The sequence below is a fragment of the Megalobrama amblycephala genome, linkage group LG6, assembly GCF_018812025.1.
Source record: "Megalobrama amblycephala isolate DHTTF-2021 linkage group LG6, ASM1881202v1, whole genome shotgun sequence".
In the NCBI taxonomy this organism is placed as follows: domain Eukaryota; kingdom Metazoa; phylum Chordata; class Actinopteri; order Cypriniformes; family Xenocyprididae; genus Megalobrama; species Megalobrama amblycephala.
In genome coordinates this window covers 41,407,105-41,423,262 of record NC_063049.1, presented here as the reverse complement: position 1 = coordinate 41,423,262, position 16,158 = coordinate 41,407,105, and the positions used below count along the sequence as shown (strand labels likewise).

The 16,158-nt window shown below is 36.3% G+C and overlaps 1 protein-coding gene across 5 annotated transcripts in view; it reads left to right on the top strand.

The window, feature by feature from the left end:
• Positions 1-16,158, top strand: part of scn1laa (sodium channel, voltage-gated, type I-like, alpha) — a 71,806-nt gene that overhangs the window by 37,344 nt on the left and 18,304 nt on the right. For all 5 annotated transcript variants that reach the window (XM_048194660.1, XM_048194658.1, XM_048194656.1 and 2 more), the window contains 5 exons: positions 270-508; positions 2,545-2,721; positions 3,277-3,633; positions 6,078-6,500; positions 15,373-15,505. In XM_048194660.1, the coding sequence (XP_048050617.1) occupies positions 270-508; positions 2,545-2,721; positions 3,277-3,633; positions 6,078-6,500; positions 15,373-15,505 (1,329 nt within the window). The remainder of the gene's footprint in view (positions 1-269; positions 509-2,544; positions 2,722-3,276; positions 3,634-6,077; positions 6,501-15,372; positions 15,506-16,158) is intronic.

Genomic DNA, 16,158 nt, shown 5'->3' with positions numbered 1-16,158 from the left:
TAATTTGATCGCTTTGTATAGGAATAGACAGAAAATGAATGGTGCTTATATTGTCACATTGCAGTTTGACAGCTTCAGTTCTCATTGACTTTCATTAAATTGCATGAATATTTTTCCTTTTTGTTTTTCACTGAAGATTGTTGAACTATTCTCTTAATTAAGTTCTTATTTGCTCATTAGTTTTTTTTTTCTGATTGTTGCTGAAATTCCTACTAGTTTACATACAGCTTTCAGATTGTCGTCTTCATTTTTTTAATTTAACACGGCAGCGTTGGAGGTCTGGAAACAGAAGTGTGTGGAGTGGTGGCTCGAGTTTGCAGAGAATTATCTGATCTGGGATTGCAGTCCCACGTGGCTGAGGATAAAGAATATCGTCCACATGGTTGTAATGGACCCCTTTGCTGATCTGTTTATCACCATTTGCATTGTGATAAACACAGTATTCATGGCCATGGAGTGTCACCCCATGGACCAGGCTTATTCTAATATGCTTACAACTGGCAACATGGTAAGAACATTTATAGCAGCATTTTAAATGAAATACTATGAGACTTGTTTTGTTATTTTAGATTGAGTTATTAATCACCAGGGAGATAACCAGCTGAAATGGAGGAGTATGAATTTACTAATTAAATTAATTGAGTACAGTTTATTTATATGCAAAATAAGATGTTAAAAAACAGTATTTTGACTTCTAAGAATATAAACCACTTTATTTGGGGTGATGTTTTCTCAAAAATGTTCAGTTAATCCACATATATAATGATTGTATTACAAATATTTTCAGGAGACCACTCTAGCTTTATAAAATACTATTAAATATACTGTTCAATGAAAAGTTTGGTAACACTTTACAATAAGGTCCCATTAGTTAACGTCAGTTAATGCATTAACTAAACTTAACTAATAATAAAACAAACAATTTGTTATAGTGTTTATTAATCTTTGTAATAAAAACAGCTATTCATTGTTAACAGAGGCAAATTTGAATTTAATAATATATTAGTAAATGTTGAAATTTACTAAAAGTACACTCTAAAAAATGCTGGGTTAAAGGATTAGTTCACTTTCAAATTAAAATTAGCCCAAGCTTTACTCACCCTCAAGCTATCCTAGGTGTATATGACTTTCTTTTTTCTGATGAACACAATTGGAGAAATATTAATAAATATTCTGACACATCCGAGCTTTATGATGGCAGTGAACATGTTTCATGAGTATGAGCTGAAGAAAGTGCATCTATTCACATCCATCCATCTTAAATGTGTACTCCACGTGGCTCCAGAGGGTTAATAAACTCCTTCTGAAGTGAATCAATGCATTTGTGTAAAAAAAAAACATATTTAAGAAGTTATGAAGTAAAATAGCTTCCGCCAGACCGCCTTCCGTATTCAACGTACAAAGAAAGTGTAAAACTCTTGCCGTTCAAAATGCTTACGCTGCGTCCTGCGCCTTCTCTATTCAACTTACGGAAAAAGTGTAAGTGACGCGATGGGAGTTTACACTTTTTTCATACATTGAATACGGAAGGCTGTCTGGCGGAAGCTACATATTTTACTTCATAACTTGTTAAATATGGATTTTTGTTTTTACACAAACACGTCACTTCGCTTCAGAAGGCCTTTTTTAACCCTCCGGAGCCGTGTGGAGTATGTTTATGATGGATGGATGCACTTTCTTCAGCTCGTACTTGTGAACCCTGTTCACTGCCATTATAAAGCTCAGATGCATCAGGATATTTATTGATATTTATCCGATTTTGTTCATCAGAAAGAAGAAAGTCATATACATCTAGAATGGCTTGAGAGTGAGTAAAGCATGGGCTAGTTTTAATTTGAAAGTGAACTAATCCTTTAAAAACAACCCAAGTTGGGTTAAAAATGGACAAACCCAGAAAATGGGTTGTTTTAACCCAGCAGTTGGGTTAAATGTTTGCCCATCTTGCTGGGTATTTTTATTTAACCCAACTATTGTTTAAAAATGATTGTAATGCTTGCTTAAAATGAACCCAAAAATGTTGGAAATGAATATTAATAATATGTTTAATAAATGTTAATTTATTAAGTTTAATGAATAACAATTAAACAATAAACAATTATTAATTTGCTTATTAATATTTTTAAACAATAATATTTAGTAGTTGGGTTAAATAAAACTGGGCAGCTGCTGGGTTTGTCCATTTTCAACCCAACTTGGGTTGTTTTTAACCCTGCATTTTTTAGAGTGTATGATTAATAAAAGATTTAGAAGTATTTTTCATTGAACTAACAATTTACCCCCCAAGGCTTAAGCCTAGTCCCAGAATAAAATGCATGTTTGAGCTGTTTTAACTGAAAGCAACTTGCACTGGCATATCATAACATATGTCCGTGCCATTGTTTTGTCTAAAGATGCACACCAGTATAGGCACATTTATAAAAACTACTTAAATGTCCTAATTGAACTAAGGCCCAATCCTGGCTTAAACTAAGCTCTCTCTGTGGAACCAGGCCTAGAAGAAATTTAGTTAACTAATGTTAACAAAGTTTGTCTCCTTGCCTACAGGTTTTCATAGGCATCTTCACTGCAGAAATGATATTCAAGATAATTGCCTTGGACCCATACACTTACTTTCAGGAAGGCTGGAATATCTTCGACAGCATCATAGTCACATTGAGTCTTCTGGAACTTTGTTTGACAAACGTGTTGTCTGGAAAGGGTTTTCTTAGGCCATTCCGACTGGTAAGAGTATCCTACTGTCGTGCATTGTACCCAATCACCTAGACGGCATATAAAGTGTGTTCTTAAAGGGATCATGACATGAGAAATCAAATTTGCCTTGATCTTTTGACATATAAGATGTCTTTGTACCCTTAAAACATCCTGCAAATTTCTCCATCCTGCAAATTAGCTAAAATGTCCTCCTCATTATAAACAAAGCATTTATTTAATCAAGCTCCAAAATGGCTCGTTTTGATATTGCGGGATCTGTGATGTCACATGAGCAAATACATTTGCATATGACTGCCTCCAGAGCAAAACATCAACAAATAGTTATACATCATTACACCATAGGCCCCACCCACTGGTGTTCAGTCACTTAATGGCTGACTTTTGCCTACACTGGATGTGAGTGTCGCATCAGAATGTACAGTATGAAAAAATATATATCAATATAATTTGCTCAAGATAACATTTAACAGTTATTAAATAGTGTTTTTGTAAAGATTATCTTTAAGTCTGCATTTTTTTAAAAATCGATGGATCATACTAATTCTATGCCACTTATTGTCACAGCTGAGGGTCTTCAAACTAGCCAAGTCCTGGCCAACTCTGAACATGCTAATCAAGATCATTGGCAACTCACTGGGTGCCTTGAGCAACCTGACGCTTGTGCTAGCCATCATCGTCTTCATCTTCGCTGTGGTGGGCACGCAACTGTTCGGGAAGAACTACAGAGACTGTGTGTGTAAGATTTCTGAGGACTGCACGCTTCCTCGCTGGCACATGAGCGATTTCTTCCATTCGTTCCTGATCGTCTTCAGGGTGTTGTGCGGGGAGTGGATCGAGACCATGTGGGACTGCATGCAAGTGGCGGGACAGCCTTTGTGCTTAATTGTGTTCATGATGGTCATGGTGATCGGAAATCTGGTGGTATGTATAGTTCATCTCAATTAATTAGCATTAAAAACATTATATATAAATGTTTGTAAGCAGGGTCTTCAGTTGGTGTATGCATAGGAACATTTTCATACCAGTTTCTGCCTGATTTGAAGTAGGATAAAATCAATGAGTCTCACTTTATATAAAGTGTCTTTAACTACTGCATGTACTAGCATTTGAATTATTAATTTTTAAAAGCATTTAATTGCTGCGAGCAGCAATTATCAGGGTGCTTTAAAGCCTTTACGCACATGCATAAAATGGTATTATGACCATTTACAGCCAATACAGGCAATTTGCCATAGGAAATATATGGTTTTAAAGCTTTTTAACAATTATAGCACCACCTGTGGTACAATCTCCATAAAAGTTTGCATGCTTGTTTACAATTATACTGTATGTTTATGAGGGCTGGGTAAAAAATATCGATTTCTCGATTTTAATCAATTCTCATTTTTACGAACCAGTATCGATTCTTAAATCCCAAGAATCGATTAGTCTAGTCTGTTTTCAGTTGATGAATGAGCAGAATATGTAGCGCCTCCCATCCAATAAATCACAATAATCTTTGTGCTTTGTTACTTTTGATATGAAGCAAAGTCTCAGATTTCAAATGTGTCCAACTATTTATGAGATTCAAAAAATAAATACCGCTTTGGCGCTGTTTATTGTGTCGTGACGGATCGCTTTAGCGCCTCAGTTAAAGAGCATGTGATCATCCTCTCCTCCGCTTTAATACCAATTACAGCGTGAAATAAACATGCATGAACATCTGAAGGTATGATAAAATATACAGTACAACTTACCGAAATCCGTATCATGTCTCGTGTAATAGCTCAATTAGTGCTTCAACCTCGGAATAAAACAGCTTGTAAACAATGTCACGTAACGTCACATTTACTTCAGAAAAACATATTCAGTGACCAGCTAGAAAAGTGAACTCTAGAAAGCAACATTCTGATAAATATAGCTATGCACCCTTACATATTCATTATAATTTTTAATGTTCTTCAATATTTAATGCATGTTTGAATGAATCAGTTATGACAGCCACGATTTAAATGTTTATATTTCAAAAAAACGAATTGGAGTAGAAATATGATTATGTAATTCTAAACTTTATTATAATAAAAACATAATTGAGTGTAATTTAAGTGTTTGTATATGAATAAGTTAATTTAACCTTCAATATTATTATAGTTTTATCAACTGACTCCCATGTGTAGTTTACAGCATTAGTTGGGAGACTTTTTTCCTCCAGAAAATTTGCCATGGAATCGTATCGAAAGCATGTGAATAGTGATCGAATCGAATCGTGAACATTGTGTCAATACCCAGCCCTAATGTTTATAGGTTTTTGAGTATATTTTGCCAAGCCCATTTTATAAATGACCCTGGTATAGCTATCCAAAGGGTAAAGTTCAACATTTTTTTGATAATTATTGACCTAGAGCAGTGTTTCTCAAACCTGTCCTGGGGACCCCCCACCACTGCACGTCTCCCTCATTTAACACACCTGATTCAACTCATCGGCTCATTAGTAGAGACTGCAAGACTTGAATTGGGTGTGTGATGAGGGAGACATCCAAAATGTCCAATGCTGAGGGGTCCCCAGAACAGTTTTGAGAAGCAATGACCTAGAGAGTCCAGAGAACGGTTGGAGTGGTTATAGCTATTTTCAAGTTTATTCTTGTTATAGCGCCAGCAAGTGGCCAATCACCGCAATTTTTTTCGCATGGCCACATTTATGTTTTCTTACATATGTGTGCCAAGTTTGGTGAAAATATCTCATTCCGTTCTCAAGTTATATCCATTTTACTAAAACAATCGAAAAATCGATAATCGAATCCAAGGCATGCATTTTGTCCGTCTTGAGCCAAGGAACAATATAAGACACTTGAGACTACATGTAACGGTTTAGGATTTATGAGTGCTTTCATACTTTTCACTGTTGTAGCGCCCCCGTCAGGCCAATCGGGGCGATCCTTGGTGACGTTGTAGACAGTTTGAGTACTACCAGCCCTCAAAGTTTCAAGTATCTATGACTTACAGTTTGGTCTGCCTGATTGCTTTTAGGGGATAATGCTGATCCTTGGAAATTTTAACAATTACCTAATTACACCATTGACCCTTCCCTTCCACATTAGTCCACTCACCATTGAAACCACCAAAACTGTCCCTAACCTTGCCCTTATCCCTCCTCAATAGCAGCAAAAGTGTTTTGCAACACAACATCAACACAATAAGTACATTTGTACCTTTTTTCATGTAAGCAGTAGGTACAGAGTAGTTGACACCTAATAGAAATTGTGACCAATCCATGGTATTTAGAATCAAATCTAATCGTATATGCATTTTATAAATGAGACCCCTGATGTGTGTGAAGTTATTCTGAACCTGTAGTTGGTTTCTTCCTAATTTTGCCATTCCTTTAGGTTCTGAACCTGTTCCTCGCTCTGCTGCTCAGTTCCTTCAGTGCCGACAATCTCACGGCCAATGACGAGGAGATCGAAAAGAACAACCTGCAGATAGCGGTTGGTCGAATCAAGAGAGGCTTCGCTTTTGTTAAGGCCTGCCTGCAGAGTTTCTTCCGGAGTGGCTGTATAAGGAGGAAGAAGCAGAAAAAGAAAACTCCAGATGGGAACATGGTCACAAACTGCAAGGGAATAAATGATAACTCCAACCACACCACACTAGAGCTGGTTAAAGGCACTGGAGGAACGGACGTAGATAGTGACTCTGAGAATTTTATCAGCAACCCGAGCTTGACCATCAGTGTCCCGATGGCTGCCGAGGAGTCTGATTTTGAGTGCCTCAACACTGAGGATTTCAGCAGTCTTTCTTCAGAGCTAGAGGAGGTAAGGTTGCAGTTTGAAATTATTTGACATTTCTTCAAAGGCCTCAGGATGTTTAAAAGAAAACAAATTGAGCAGGGAGATGGGTGGATAAGAAGATTTTAGTGGAGATCAAAAGCCCCTTTACACCTGCCATTAGCACATGTTTGGTATCTATTTTTGCATCTCCTTCATTCTAATGCATCTCTTAACGTGATTGAATAGAGATTCGTACAGTCACTTGAGAAAAATCCAAAATGGCTCTGAAACACTACTGTTCAAAATTTTGGGGTCAGTTAGATTTTTTTATTTGTTTTTTAAAACATTTCCTGCTCACCAAGGCTGAATTAATTTGAACAAAAATACATAAAAAACAATAATATTGCAAAATGTTATTACAATTAAAACTCACTGTTTTCTATTTGAATATATTTTAAAATGTAATTTATTCCTGTGATGAAAGCTGAATTTTCAGCATCATTACTCCAGTCTTCAGTGTCACATGATCCTTCAGAAATCATTCTAACATGCTCATTTGCTGCTCAAAAAATCATTTTTTAATATTGCTGCTTAATATTTTTGTGGAAACCATGATGCATTTTGTTTTCAGAATTTGTTGATGAATTGAAAGTTCCAAAGAACAGCATTTATTTGAAATAGAAATATTTTGTAACATTATAATTGTCGTTGCTGTCACTTTTGATCAGTTTCCTTGCTGACTAAACGTATTCATTTCTTACTGACAACAAACTTTGAACAGTACAACAGTACAGCTTTGAACAACTTTGTGAGATGTTGCATTAACAGTATATTTTCTATTAGCCACATTTTAAAAACATTGTAGATAATTCAGAGTATGATTTTGCATTTTCCTTCTCTATGAATTGTTCATTAGTGTATGATGTTAATAGGGATTAGAATTGAAGAAAATGGGAGAGAAATGAGAGAAACTGTATACCGTATAACCGTATATAAGTCTTAAAATGTTAGTTCAATGAAAAATATGTCATTAATTACTCACCCTCATGTCGTTCCACACCAGTAAGACCTTTGTTCATCTTCAGAACACAAATTAAGATATTTTTGATGAAATCTGAGAGATTTCTGTACCTCCATTGACAGCTACGCAACTGACACACTGACACTTCAAAAAGTTAATAAAGAGATCGTTAAACTAATCCATATGAATAGGTTGGTTTCACGTGACGTCACAGCAGCAGCGCAAATGTGTCCGGAGGGCAGGGAGTGATGTTTCTATATAGGAATCCTATCAAAAACTCAATATTCGTATGTTTTGCGTTGTTTATGGTTGCTCAAATCGTTAAAATCGAGAACCCAGAAGGTGTTTTTATCGTTTACATATCTTATACCGTTTTTTATAACTTATTTAGTTTTTTTAACTTTAAAAGTTGTCGCCTTTTATAGCGTTTTGCGTCTGCTGATACTGAAATGAATATGGATACCTGCTTACCTTTTGTTTTTGAATTGGTTAAATATTCACATTCTTCATGCTATCGTTTGCAGGGAGGAGAAGATATTTTATCCTATTGAATGATAATTTGGTGTTTTAACTTCATTTTTGTAGAATTCCGTTCATGTTGATCTGGTTACCATGAAAACAGTCACGCGCTGCTGCTTCAGCCGTTCGTATTGTAGAAAATGTCCAAATAAAATAAATGTTTAACAAGCTGACAGAAGTCGATGCATTTCTTTGTTGGAAGCGTGTAAATGTAACTAGTTTTAATGTTGTTTTTGTAAATATTCACTTTCCCATATGACCACGAAGGAGAATCGGAGGGTCACATTCAGGGACAGACACCGACACGCTGTATTTTTGTATTTATTTCAACAAATGACAACCGAAATCAAACCTATAGAAGCTCGTGCACAGTTTTGAAGTGGCTGTGTGCAAGTTATAATCATTCACAAGCGAGTGAGTCATACTCACAAACAATGTTAATTAAATATTACACAAAAACCAAATACAAAACTCAGCTAAGTACAGTATGTGTTTAATTTTGAGTGAAAGATAGTGGGTTTATTTAGTGACATTATTACATTTGCTAGTCGTCTCACCTTCTCAACCAAGGCAAAAATTGTATTAGCAGTTTTTTTTCCCCCGAACGATATCGTGAGTTCCTATTACAGTTCTCGATTCAGCATAAATGACCAACAATGGCGACATTTTTCACAATCATGACAGAAAATTAAAATACTGCCCTTAACATCACTTGCAGAAAGGCAGCGCGATATAAACAAACCCAGACTAGAACTGAACACGGCATTACGGCAGCTTAACATCCTCTATATCTACCTCCTCGATGGCAGTCAAGTCTTTCAATTCAGTGGAAATGTCGCTCCTCTTCATAACATAAGTATCACGTCCAACATATGTTGTGATTTTCTGTCTAAATCAGCACAGAACGGACTTTTTCCCATCTCTTCCATTCTAATTTTCACTTCTTGCCCTCCACCGGAATTTCGCGCGTCACGAGAACCACGTGACTGAAAACAACCTATTGAGTGGTTTAGTCCAAATTTTCTGAAGAGACACGATCACTTTATATGAAGAACAGATTCAATTCAGGCTTTTATTCACATATAAACATTCATCAACGCATACATCAGTTATGGTAAACAGAAGCTCAAGCATGTCGTGTGCGAGAACCAATGAGGTTCATTCGCGTGTTACGCAGCACTTTCATTAGTGCACACCCAATTCCCATAGAACTGATGGTTGAATTTTGTATGCAGTAAGTATGACAGCAATGCACTCTAACTCATGGAACCACTATTGATGACATACATCTTTACGTGCTCCAGGTCAGTATATGGCACTTTTTTTTTTTTTCTTTTGGACTTTGATCAGGGTAGATGCCATATTTAAAGTCGACATGAAATCAAAATTAACAATTCTTATTTTTTTATGAAATATTGTAGTATTTATTATCAATAATGTATCCGTGAACTTCATTATTTTTAAAAAATTCATGTGCCCTCATAATCTTTAATCAAAATCAAAAATTTTTTTTTTTTTCTTTTGGACTTTGATCAGGGTAGATGCCATATTTAAAGTCGACATGAAATCAAAATTAACAATTCTTATTTTTTTATAAAATATTGTAGTATTTATTATCAATAATGTATCCGTGAACTTCATTATTTTTAAAAAATTCATGTGCCCTCATAATCTTTAATCAAAATCATTAACCTCCCATCCCCCTTCAAAACGACTCATCGTCTCTTCCTGTCACATGCTATGGCGCAAGGGTGGAGCTATCTGAAATTGCAGTGATGTATGGGGTAAATGCTGTGCTTCACTTTATAGAGATTAATGCATTAAACACCGCTGATGCCAGTCATTGGGGTGTACAGTAAACATGGAAAGGAACCTGCGACACGCTCAGTCAGTCAGGCTGCGTGTCCACTGGAGCAGAGCAAGCGACCAGAGCATTTTTAGATTAATTCTTATGGAAGTTGAATGTCACTTAACTTACGCGCGGCTCAACTTCCATAGGAATGAACCGAAAACACTCGCTCTTTTAACCGCTCGCTCCTCGCCAACGGACACGCACCATCAGTCAGTCAGTCAGTCTCTCTCGCTGTTTAGTGCTGTTAACTGTCCTCGTCATCCTCAATAAAGCTCTTACAGTAACGTGAGTGCTCGGAGTTAGTAATTCATATCTGCCTCCATTTCGTTAGCAACGGCCAACTTCCAATCAATTTCCGAAGGACGAAATCAAGTCCCGCCCTCTCATTTCAGATGCCGTTTCACTTGGATAGACGTCACAGTACAGAAGAAAAGACAATCGCAACTTCCGTTTCATGCCGACTTTAATGTTAGGTGAATGTGTTTTTAAATGCAAACTTCCAATGCACTGTAAGCCCCTTTGTATAATAGCGTCTACCAAATGTGTAAATGTTCACAACAGTACAACAGATTGAACAATGGGAGGAATACTTCAATAACAGTGCAAATGATGTCGAACCAATCCTTTGGCGTAGTTATTGTCACGTAACTGGCGCTCAAAAATGAAAGCTTCACATATCACTGAAATTCTCCCTGGCGTAATCGTGGTCAAGTTTCTCTCCTGGTCTGGGTTAATTGCAACGAGTGCATTGTGGATTACATCAACATTTAGCCTGACCCATTATGGAAGAGAGGTCAGGGAATATCAGTCTTCAGATCGCATTATCTGCCATTTAAGTGCTGAGTGTGAATGTTAGCCTCATGATAACATGCTCATTTGCTTCCTGCTGGTAATCGAGGATGTGGCGGTCTGTGGTTTGGGCATAAAACCGTTATATACTGGTCATTTGTATGACAAGCTCTTCGAAATTGTCCTAAAATGTCTATCGCTTTAGCTTTGTGAAGGGTGATATGATTTTACTCTGTTTATGTAAGCTGCATTTTAAGGAATCATAGGCACAAATGGTTGAATAAAACTGCTGAATTGCAATTGGAATTAAACCCTTCGTTATAACAACTCACAAAATATGTTTACATTTACATATTGTATAGAGTATATGTCAGACTTAGGACATTGCATGCATCCTTTTCAAAGAAGTTCCCATGATGCAACAGGCGCAGTGAGCTGGTGGACAAAGCTTAAGAAGTGTTGATTATAATTATAATAAACCAAATAATGCAGAATATGGAGGAGCGTGTTCTAGACGAGGTTTCATTTCAGTTTTAGCTTGATAAAGCAGACAGAAAGGCAGCTCACTACATTTTGGACCAGAGCCATGATTGCTGATTGATGGTTTTCAAGACATCAGCTGATGATTCTGTATTATTGCTCCTATTGAATTATCTGTCATTCTAGTACTCTGGCCAATCTCTTGTCCTCCAGACAAGACAGATAGTGTTTTTTTGTTTGTTTTTTGTTTGCTTTTTTGTGTCTCTCACACCTTTTAACGTGGTCTGTCTTTGCAGCATATGCATCCCAACTAACCTCAAACAGCTTGTACTATTCATGAAACAGATGTTTTCTCATAATGGATTGTTCATGCATTTCAAATCCTGCCGTACCATCAGTATCATTCTTGTTCATCTTCAGTCATAGATAATGGTGTACAGTTTACTTTGATTTAAGGCCTCTCTGCATTTACATATACAGCTCTACACAGTTGAGGTTCGAGAAATGGTTATTTTTCGGAATAATGTCATAGTTGGACAAGCCCAATAATGCTTGACTGCTGTTGATATGCAATCTTAAAAATGCGGGGTTAAAACCAACCAAAGTTGGGTTGAAAATGGACAAACCCAGCGGTTGGGTTAAATATTTGCCCAACCTGTTGAGTAGTTTTATTTAACTTGACTATTGTTTAAAAATTACTGTATTGCTAGCTTAAATTGAACCCAAAATATGTTGGAAATTAACATTTATTAATATGTTTAATAAATTAAATGAAGTTTAATGAATAAAAATTAAACAATACACATTTATTAAATGTTGGGCAAAAATTTAACCCAACCACTCTATCGCTGGGTTTGTCCATTTTCAACCCAACTTGGGTTGTTTTTAACCCATAATTTTTTAGAGTGTATATGATTTTGTCCAAAAGCAACTTTACAAGTTCAATAAACAGTAGAGCATTGTTCTAGCAATCATGTCAAGGTCATGGGTTCGATTCCCAGGAAATACATGAGCTGATAAAATGTTTACCTTGAATGCAATGTGAGTTGCTTTGGATAAAAACATCTGCCAAATGCATAATTTTAGTTAGCCAAACAAATCAGAATGATCTGGGAATCTGACCCATTAGCCTAACCCATTATGGAGGAGAGGTCAGGGAATATCAGTCTTCAGATCGCATTATCTGTCATTTAAGTGCTGAGTGTGAATGTTAGCCTCATGATAACATGCTCATTTGCTTCCTGCTGGGAATCGAGGATGTGGCAGTCTGTGGTTTGGGCATAAAACCGTTATATACTGGTCATTTGTATGACAAGCTCTTCGAAATTGTCCTAAAATGTCTACCGCTTTAGCTTTGTGAAGGGTCCAAAAGCAACTTTACAAGTTCAATAAACAGTAGAGCATTGTTCTAGCAATGTCAAGGTCATGGGTTCGATTCCCAGGAAATACATGAGCTGATATTAAATGTTTACCTTGAATGCTATGTGAGTTGCTTTGGATAAAAAAATAAATAAAAAAAAAACATCTGCCAAATTTTAGTTAGCCAAACAAATCAGCATGATCTGGGAATCTGACCCATTAAAGGTGCCATCTGAACGTTTTTTTACAAGATGTAATATAAGTCTAAGGTTTCCCCTGAATGTGTTTGTGAAGTTTCAGCTCAAAATACCCCATAGATTTTTTTTAATAAATTTTTTTAACTGCCTATTTTGGGGCATAATTAGAAATGCGCCGATTCAGGCTGTGGCCCCTTTAAATCGCGCTCTCCGCCCCCTCCCGAGCTCTCGACTCTATCATTGCATAAACAAAGTTCACACAGCTAATATAACCCTCAAAATGGATCTTTACAAAGTGTTCGTAATGCATGCTGCATGCATACATCGGATCATGTGAGTATAGTATTTATTTGGATGTTTACATTTGATTCTGAATGAGTTTGATGGTGCTCCGTGGCTAACGGCTAATGCTACACTGTTGGAGAGATTTATAAAGAATGAAGATGTGTTTATGAATTATACAGACTGCAAGTGTTTAAAAATGAAAATAGCGACGGCTCTTGTCTCCGTGAATACAGTAATAAACGATGGTAACTTTAACCACATTTAACAGTACATTAGCAACATGCTAACGAAACATTTAGAAAGACAATTTACAAATATCACTAAAAATATCATGTAATCATGGATCATGTCAGTTATTATCGCTCCATCTGCCATTTTTCGCTATTGTTCTTGCTTGCTTACCTAGTCTGATGATTCAGCTATGCACAGATCCAGACGTTAATACTGGCTGCCCTTGTCTAATGCCTTGAACATGGGCTGGCATATGCAAATATTGGGGGCGTGTATATTAATGATCCCAACTGTTACGTAACAGTCGGTGTTATGTTGAGATTCGCCTGTTCTTCGGAGGTCTTTTAAACAAATGAGATTTATATAAGAAGGAGGAAACAATGGAGTTTGAGACTCACTGTATGTCATTTCCATGTACTGAACTCTTGTTATTCAACTATGCCAAGGTAAATTACATTTTTAATTCTAGGGCACCTTTAAATGATCTGGGAATCCCATGAATTTTACTAAAAGGTATTAGATATGCAAATCAATGGCATTATTGCTTCCCTTGATTGTCAAAATGACATTAGACAGAAAAGACCTGGGGCCAAACAAGGACTCAAGCCATCCAGACATTTTTTGTGCTTGATCACAGAGGAAGATTGGATGTGTATGGATTTTGTCATGACATGCCTGCGTTATTAAACAAGTGGCATTAGCTAGAAATCTTGCAGTACTGATGTTTTTTGTTTAGCAAACTTCACCATGTACCGTTTTATCACATGCACGACCTTCATAATGTGCTGCATTATAGTTTAAGCCTGTATAGTAGACATTTAGGCTATTTCTGCATAGCAGGTACGTGCTGTTAAAGTCAACATGACCCTATTTGCTTTTTTTTAATATACATGGCTGGTTTTATTTTGAACCATCCATTGGTGCACGTCATTCCTTAGGCAATAAATGTTTGTCTTCATAACCTTTAATCAAAATCCAAAATTGCATAACCTTTGAAATGACCCTATATCTCAAACTACCTGTCAATTAGAGACCATTTCAATGATCCAATCAATTCCTGATGGATAAAATAAAGACATTTTGCTCAGAAATGCCTCATTACAAAAGTAAAATAGGTTATGAATGTTATTTCATGTTGATTTTTATAAAGCGAATGCAGACTGTGGCTTGTTCATTACTAAAATAATTGGCATAAAGAGTGAAAATACGTATCTTTATTTATTTAACACATTTGTGACCATTGACCACAAAACCAGTCATAAGGAGCACGGGTATATTTGTAGCAATAGCCAACAATACATTGTATGGGTCAAAATTATGATCAAAAATGCCAAAAATCATTAGGATATTAAGATCATGTTCCATGAGGATATTTTGTAAATTTCCTACCATAAATATATCAAAAATGTATTTTTGTGAGTGGATATGCATTGCTAAGGACTTCATTTGGACAACTTTAAAGGTGATTTTCTCAATATTTTGATTTTTTTTTTTTGCACCCTCAGATTCCAGATTTTCACAGTAACAATAACACTGATTCCCATCGTTTTTGTAGGTCATTCAAATGGGTGCATTTTCCAAAAATGATCAGACAAAGAACATCTTCATTTTTGAATAATTTGCACTGGGCTATCTCAAGCTAAAATAATATACCGTACATATGTGTAATTGGGATGTAATTAGGCCTTCAAGAAAGGTAAAATGATTTCTACAAATATCCACTTAACGATAATCAATTTTACTTTAACTGACATAAGCTATTCACTTTTAAAATGCTTAGCAGGTGAGAGATTATGCAAAAATTAGAGACAATATGTTCTATATAAACAATTCAGGATAAACCAATTATGAGCTCAGAGATTCAGTGATTGTAAGTGCTTCTGTAGAAGTCAGTTTGATTTCACCTTCAAGTTTCAATGCATGTATATTTTGCATTAAACTTTAAATGTATAGTATTGTGTAATATGATTTATCTCAGAGCTTGGTTCATGGCTTATAATGTTTGGAAATGCCTAAACTGGTCAATGCACTTGATAAAAGGCTTTATCACACTAAGCAAACCTTTCTTCTCAGGCTTGCTCAGTGACTCAGCTGAAATGACTGACTTCAGAAACCGTGCGCACATGTATCATGTCCTCGGCGGTTGCCATAGTAATGTGTGCTGTGTCTGTGCTGCTCTTGCAGAAGCTGTCTGACGTGGCTCCCAGCTCTTCAGAGGGCAGCACGGTGGACATCAGACACTTGGGTAAAGAAGGAGAAGATGTTTTGGACTTGGAACTTGAGGAATCTACAGATCCAGAAGCTTGTTTCACAGCAGGTGATTCTGCTAATAGTTTGTTCACTATATTAAGACTGTTGTCCTTCAACTCTTACAAAAACGTTCAGTAGCTTCAGTGGGAAATAACATGATATTTACAGTTCCCCCAATTAGGTATTTGACACTTTTGACAAGTGTAAGTTGATTTTCAGCCTGCTTGTATTGTTACAGTATCGTAGTATATAAGAATTTATCTTCCCGAATCTAAAGTTTTGGAAGATCATTTTTATTCCATATTCCATATTCTTCACCTTAATTCTTAATTCCTTTGCAGTTATCATGTCTTTTCTTCTCCAGCTGTTTTTGTCTGACCCTGCTGACCCAATGAGCATTTCTCTGTCCAGTGGTCATGCCTTAAAGGGTTAGTTCACCCTCATGTCTTTCCACACCCGTAAGACCTTCGTTCATCCTCGAAACACAAATTAAGATATTTTTGATGAAATCTGATGATTCTGTGAGGCCTCCATTGGCAGCAAGATAATTAACACTTTCAATGCCCAGAAAGCTACTAAAGTCATATTTAAAACAGTTCATGTGACTACAGTGGTTCAACCTTCACGTTATGAAGCAACGAGAATACTTTTTGTGCGCTTTACAAAGCTTTATGAATTTTTTGTTTCGAATAAGTATTTCGGAGTGTTTATCAAACTGCC